Source organism: Azolla caroliniana, unplaced genomic scaffold (genome assembly GCF_043228905.1).
Source record: "Azolla caroliniana isolate FFs.n. ecotype wild unplaced genomic scaffold, voAzoCaro1.0.p SCAF_1, whole genome shotgun sequence".
Lineage (NCBI taxonomy): Eukaryota > Viridiplantae > Streptophyta > Polypodiopsida > Salviniales > Salviniaceae > Azolla > Azolla caroliniana.
In genome coordinates, this window is record NW_028230436.1 from 1,694,569 (window position 1) to 1,702,116 (window position 7,548).

Here is a 7,548-nt window from a genome sequence, read left to right on the forward strand (position 1 = left end):
TAAACCTAAGATCGTCTTCCGACTAATGGAATTACTCTAGCCTTCACTAGTCAATAATCACTTAGGTATGTATAATAACTAGGGACGATATGCTTCTTGATATTGGGGGCGATGTGGCATGCCACAAAACGTGTATGTAGAATGCTTTTCGGTAAATTTAAATTTTGGACGGGAAAAGGTCACGTGTGTGCGGCCATGGGACTCATACCAGTAACCAAACCAATGAGTGCAAAAGAACAAACATTTAGCCTGTTGTTGGGATCTCGACGATGACATGTTAGTTAGTCTTAAGAAGAAGCAGACGAAGAAGAACTAGAATATGGCTGTTAATGTAGCTCACAGATATGGACATAGGTCACAGATATGGCTTAACAGATGGCCTTACCCTAACCCTGTCAACGAGGGAGAAGATGTAAGAATCACGCTGCAGAGAAAACAACATTTGGATTCTGGTAGCTTCCACGTGATCGCTAAAAAAGAAGAGGAAGAGGCACAGCATCCTGATGATCGAGCTTGTATTACCTCTCTTGTCGATAGAAAAACTACATCCCAAGCTCTATCCAAGTCCTGCAGAAAGGAGGTAAGTGTATGCATCGAAGATGCCATTTCAAGGTTTGATCGTGAAGAAATAAGTAAGCCTTCTTGTTCTGTTTCTGATTTCATTCATCTATTGCAACAATGTAGAAGAAGCAAAAGTTCTGACTATGCACACCGTGTATATATAACTGCTCAGAAGGGGGGTTTTCTATCCCATAGAGATGTGGGGAACTATATTGTGCCTATGTTGATAGAATGTGGAAATGTAGTCGATGCGAAAAATGTGTTCGTGAACATGCCTTACAGAAATGTACATTCTTGGACCTCATTGATATCATCTTATATTGAATTAGGCCAACATGAGTATGCTTTCAATTTGTACCACAAGATGCAAGACAGCGATAACGTTTACCCTAATAGTTACACGCTCGTGGCTTTATTAAAGGCATGTTATGGAGTAGAAGATGTGGTGCTGACACATATTGAGGTCACTGAAAAAGGATTTGAAAAAGATCTCTTTGTTGGCACCTCGTTGATTGATGTATATGCAAAATTTGGTTCTTTGCCAGATGCTCACGCCATGTTTCTTAAACTTCCAGCTCGAAATATTGTCTCTTGGACGGCTTTGATATCGGGGTATGCTGAACATGGACCCAATTTAGAAGCATTGAAATGCTTTGAAGACATGATATCACATGGGATTTCTCCAAATGCTGTGACATATATATGTGTCTTGAAAGCTTGTGGAAACTCTAGATCTCTCTGCCATGGCCGAAATATGCAAATGGAAATTGTCCAGAAAGGCCTGGAAGGAGACTATGTTATTGGAAGCACCTTAGTGGACATGTACGTGAAATGTGGATCGATGGTAGAGGCTCGCAGAACTTTCGATAAGCTTATGGTTCGAGATATTGTGTCATGGAATGGATTGATTTCGGGTTATGTGGAGCATGGTCCTGATCAAGAAGCATTGAAATGCCTTGAACAAATGCAATCAGAAGGAACATTGCTAGATGATGTTACATTTGTTTATACCTTGAAAGCTTGTGGGAATATGGGTGCCATAGATAATGGCTGGAACCTCCATTTTGATGTTATATGTAAGGGTCTAGAAAATGACTCCTTTATTGGAAGCACTCTAGTCGATATGTATGCCAAATGTGGCCTCGTTTCAGATGCTAAAAAAGTCTTTGAAAATATCTCAGTTCGTGATATTGTATCATGGAATGCAATCATAAAAGGATGTGGCATGAACCATGATGGAAAGAATGCTATCCGTTATTTCGAAGACATGCAAGAAAGAGATGTAAAGCCAGATGGTGTTACATTTACATGTGTTTTAACTGCATGTAGTCATGCAAGCTTAGCCCTTAAAGGACGTGATATGTTTGATGCAATGACAAATGTATATCATATTGTTCCAACAATGGATCATTACAATTGTATGGTGGATATACTCTCACGAACAGGGAAAATTTATGAGGCAATTAGGTTCATCAAATCTATGCCATGTTCACCTTCGAGTGATATGTGGACAGCATTGTTGAATGCCTGCAAAAGCTATGCTGAGATAGAATTAGGATTTAAATGCTTTCAAGAGCTCCTAAGAATGGATTCAGAATGGGCGGTTCCTTATGTCCTCATGACTAATATCTATACAAATGCCGGGAAGTTCGAGGATGCGCGTAGAATCGAGGAGATGAGGAAACGAGCAGGGGCTAAAAAGAAACCAGCATGTGCTTTAATAGAAGTAAATAAAGAAGTTCATGAGTTTGTTGTGGGCGAGAACCAAAATAAAGACATATCAGCAATGCTCGAGAATCTCAACTCTCGTTTAGAGAAGGAAGGATGTATTCCTAATCTAGACTTGGTTTTAGGTCTACTTTCAGATGATGCTAAAGAATCTGCATTGTGTGATCATGCTGAAAAACTGGCAATTGCGTTTGGGCTCCTAAACACACCATCTGGTCATACTTTACGAGTCACGAAGAATATGAGGATGTGTACTGATTGCCATAGTAGAGCAAAGGCCATATCAAAGATGGAGAGGCGGGAGATAATTGTGAGGGAGATATATCAAGTGCATCGTTTCAAGGACGGTTTTTGTTCGTGTGGGGATAAATGTTGAGATAACTCTCCAACACAACCTTAAGCTTGGGCTCAAAATATGTCATCTTGACTTGTAGATTATGCTCTCAAAGCCAGTTGAGATGAAAAAACTTGTGCTCAAAAGTTTTATTGTATGGACACATTACAGTTGATGTATAAAGTCGAAGGCAACATAAAAAAGCCATTCAAATTAAAAAACAAGTCTGCCAATGGTTGTTGGCACTACCAGTTTTGTCATTCCTTGGCCAACATCTAAGATGGCTTGACCAAGTATTAATTATCAATCTTCAAAGAAAGGATAATTAGAAAAAAATAAAGGTATGTATTTATACGTTCTTCAAATTGTGAAGGCCTACCTCATGTTACCAAACGAAAAAGAGGATACCATTTATTGCTAGGGTGGAATTTAATGGATGGTTATTGGGAAATATTAGAGTCTGAACAATGATGCTGACACAAACAGAAATTAATTCTACAATCTTTTTACGAAAAAGAAAAAAACGATAATTTGTGCACATGTTTTTGAATCACAGAAGAAACATAAGAGGTGTGTTTTGCATTAGGTTGAACTGTATATATGGTCACATAAAAGAGAAAACAATGAATTGAAAGGAGTAAAATGGAAAGGGAATCAATTGACAGTAAAAATGAGAAAACAAATGATGTAAAATACAGCATTTGGCCACAAGGCTTAAATAACCAAAACATTATTTCATTGATCTGAACTGGTAAACATTGTGTGAATTCTATCCATCTTATGAGCAGTGTGATTGCAGCCATTCCTTTATTAAAGTTTCATGTGTAGCAAAAAAGGTAATGATTTTCTGTAGTGCTTTTCATAAGTGACACCAACCCTTCACAAATTTGTGAACTTCTTTCATAAACCTTAGAACAATTCCTGAGAAATCTTTCTTAGAGTTTATGTGATCCATGGCAGTTATTCAAGACATCCTCTATGGATTTGGGATTAGTATGAAATGCAAATCCTTGCATGTGATCTATCTACATAGTAGCCCTTTATGATATGCTTTCCTCAATGCCTTTTCTTTAAATACCATTAATACGATAGAGATGATCCTTGTACAACGCATCATACATTATACCACAACAGCAAGAGTCAATAACAATGCCATTTGGTTAGACAACATTGGAGGCCAACTCCATTGCCGGTCAACAAGGCACATATATATGTATGCAGTAAGTCCAAAAACATTTAGATTCAATTGTATTGTTGCATTGCCAAATTCCATTCTCAATGTTTTTGGCAAACATTGCATAGTTGAGGCATCCTAACATTGTTATACTTAATACATCTAACTATTAAATCCATTATTCTCAAGCTTGTTTGCAGTATGCAACACATCCGGAAACTAGTATATTGGCTACATATATCATATCAATTGTTATATTCAATACATCTACCAATGTATCATAAATCCAGTCCAATTCAAGTTTTGTAAAAGTGAGAGGAATTTGGTTCCCATGAATGCCACCTTTTATACGCTGAACCCCAAATAATGTCATACCTAGCTCCTAGTATAGTGTAGATCCAAACATTTTAAGGGGGGTCACAAATGTTGAATGACATGTATCCCGTATATTACACTTTAATTAGATTGGACATATCATATATATCTCACATATCAACATTGTACTACACATTAGTTAGTCTAGATTAGACTACACATGTATTAATCTAGATATGAATTCTGGTATCACTGTAGTGCTTTTCACATACAATCACATATAATTGTGCGTTTTCATAAAAAATAAAAATGTATCAGAACAGGAAACTCACTGAGGAATGTTTCATGGTTACTGTGAACGAAAGGTGTTGTTCAGTCTCAAACACAAAGCTTTAAGGTTCCATATCCCTTTTGTTTCTTTTGTTTCATCTCTTCTACCCCCAGGAGAAGATAATATAATAAGCTCGATAAATAAAACCATCTCTGTCCTATCATCGATAGAAAACCACATTCATCGCTTACAAATTTGCAAAGAGAAAAAAGACCCATCACATGTTAGGCATGTGTATTCACTTGTATGCAATGATGGGCTAGATTCACAGCATGCAATTGGTGGCGACCTAGTGTTGGCCTTCGTGTTGTCAGGTAACGTGGTGGATGCCCACCGTCTTTACAAAAAACTGTGTATTCAAAATGTCCGCCTTTGTACATCCCTTATGTGGGGTTATCTGTGGTTTGGTGAAAAACGTATGGTTTTTTGCCTTTACGAGGAAATGATGCATCAAGAAGGTATCATGACCCCCAACACATATACTTTTGTAGCCCTTCTGAGTGCTTGCAACGACCTTCAAGATGCAGAAAATGGTAGAATGATTCATGGTCACATTGTACAAATGGGTTATGATGGACATCCTTTTGTTGGTAGTATGTTGCTTGACATGTATGCAAACCTGGGTTTACTTTGTGAAGGATTGCAAGTTTTCTACAGGATGTCAATCCGAGATGTTGTAGCATGGAGTACCCTTATTGCCGGATATGCCAAAGAGGGTCTTCTAAGTGATGTGATGATCTTTTTTAACCGTATGCAATTGGAAAATATCTCACCTAATGTGGTCACTTTCCTTGCCACTTTGAAAGCATGCAATAATGCGAGGAATATAGACAAAAGCCGAGAATTCCATAATGAGATTGTACAACGGGGTTTTGAAACCGAGATTGCAATCGGTAATAATCTGGTAGATATGTATTCCAAAAATGGCTCAATTGATGAAGCAAAAAAGGTTTTCAATTCATTAATAGTTAAAAATGATGTGGCATGGAGTGCATTGATTGGAGGATATGCTGAAGCTGGTTTAGATCTTGAATCCATGAGTTGTTTTTATGAGATGCATAACGAAGGCATTTGTATCAATATGCATGGGTTTTCTTGCACATTAAAGGCTTGTGGAAACCTCGAGGCAAGAAATAAGGGCCAAGAAATACATATGTCAATCACAAAAGTAGGATTTGATGAAGAACTGTATGTAGGAAATGCTCTAGTTGACATGTATGCGAAATGTGGTTGGATTTTTGAGGCAGAAAGAGTCTTTGATAAACTTGCATATCGTGATGTAGTATCGTGGAATGCTCTAATGACCGGATATTCAGAATATGGACTTCTAGGGAACCTATTAGACTGCTTTCAGAAAATGAAAGCAGAACAGGTTACTGGAGATCCGATCACATTTGCCTGCACTCTAAAATGTTGCGGTAACATGGGATCTCTACAAAATGCTAGAGAGATTCATGTAGAAGTTATGTATAAAGCGTTTGATGGAGTTATGCTAGTTATTGGTGCATTAGTTGATGTGTATGCAAAGTGCGGCTCACTAGCTGATGCACAAAAAATATTTGACAGTTTACCAACTCAAAGCATAGTATTGTGGAATAGTCTAATAGCTGGATATGCCAATCAAGGCCATGTAACGGTAGTGCTTGAAAGCTTATGCCAAATGCAAGCACAACGTGTCATGCCAAACCACTCCACATATGTATATGTGGTAAAAGCTTGTAGCAACATAGGATCCGTAGATCGAGGGCGAGCAATACACATTCAAATTGAGCTGCTTGGATTGCAGAAAGATGATCATCTTTGCGTCATGCTAGTGGAGATGTATGCAAAATCAGGTCTTCTTGAGGAAGCATTAGAAGTATTTAACAATATTGAAAATAGAAAAGATGTGTTATCTTGGAATGTTCTTATTGACGGATATGCTGAACATGGACCAAATCAATCTGTTATTGATTGTGTGAAACACATGCAACAAGACGGTGTTGTTCCAGATATGTTCACATTTTCTTGCATTATCAAAGCATGCAGTAACCTGGGTTTAGTGGATATGGGCAAAGACTTCTATATAGAAATCATATGTAAGGGGTTTGAAACTGATATTGTCATAGGAACCACATTGATGGATATGTATAGGAAATATGACTTGCTAGCTGAAACTGAAGAAGTCTTCAAAAAATTGCCAAAAGACAATGTCATAACATGGAATACTGCCATTTTAGGCTATGCGGAATGTGGATATGGGGAAATGGCTTGGTATAGTTTTGAAGATATGGGGAAGAATTGTGTCTCAGGTGATGCAACCTCTTATGTAGGTATTCTCAAAGCGTGTATTATTATGGCAGCTGTAGAGAAGGGAAAACTAATACATGAGGATATTGTAGTGAAGGGACTGGAAGGGAATATTTTTGTTGGAAGTGCTTTGATTGCCATGTATTCAAAATGTGGGAAGCTTCCTGAAGGTCGGGCGGTTTTTGAGAAGTTTCCCTCCCGAAATGTTGTAATGTGGAATTCAATGGTGAAAGGCTATTGTTTGAACCATCAGTGTGAAATGGCCATGAAACTTTTCCAAGCCATGCAAGATCAGGGTGTCCAACCTGATGCTACCACATTCACATGTTTAATCACGGCTTGTGGTCGAATGAGCCTTGTGGACAAGGGCCGGGTTTTTTTCAATCATATGGGAGAAATCTATGGCATTAATCCAAATGTAGATCACTTTAGTTGCATGGTTGATCTTTTGGGTCGATCAGGAAATTTATCTGAGGCAGAAAAATTACTGCAAACTATGCCATGTTATCCAGCTAGGGATGCTCAGCGAGCTTTGCTTACAGCTTGCAAAACATTCAAATCATCCAAAATGGGAGAAAGATGCCATGAGCAACTTGTATATTAAAAAGCATCTTTTGCTCATATGAGGACGAAATATTGTGAAACATGAGATATAAATTGTACTATATTCTTCCTTAAGAATTGGTTTAACTGGTCACAATAAAGCTTGTGTTTGCTTTGCCCCCTAAATTAAGCCGTGGGTCCAAAGCTGTCTTGTTTTATGTTTGGATTATGATGGGCATTGCATTTTGTCCTTACTAATAAGATCAAGATATT

The 7,548-nt window shown here is 37.9% G+C and overlaps 2 protein-coding genes across 2 annotated transcripts; both read left to right on the forward strand.

Annotated features, from left to right (window-relative positions):
* Positions 1-288: 288 nt before the first annotated feature.
* Positions 289-3,365, forward strand: LOC147868198 (pentatricopeptide repeat-containing protein At2g03880, mitochondrial-like). The gene has a single exon (XM_087316468.1). The coding sequence runs from the start codon at positions 320-322 to the stop codon at positions 2,663-2,665; it is 2,346 nt and encodes a 781-aa protein (XP_087172594.1). The 5' UTR covers positions 289-319; the 3' UTR covers positions 2,666-3,365.
* Positions 3,366-4,336: 971 nt separating this feature from the next.
* Positions 4,337-7,451, forward strand: LOC147868199 (pentatricopeptide repeat-containing protein At2g33680-like). The gene has a single exon (XM_087316479.1). The coding sequence runs from the start codon at positions 4,451-4,453 to the stop codon at positions 7,334-7,336; it is 2,886 nt and encodes a 961-aa protein (XP_087172605.1). The 5' UTR covers positions 4,337-4,450; the 3' UTR covers positions 7,337-7,451.
* The last annotated feature ends 97 nt before the right edge of the window (positions 7,452-7,548 follow it).

What these genes read in the sequence shown, in the direction of transcription:
- LOC147868198 (XM_087316468.1), top strand. Translation starts at nt 320, where the DNA reads ATGGCTGTTAATGTAGCTCACAGATATGGACATAGGTCACAGATATGG.
- LOC147868199 (XM_087316479.1), top strand. Translation starts at nt 4,451, where the DNA reads ATGTTTCATGGTTACTGTGAACGAAAGGTGTTGTTCAGTCTCAAACAC.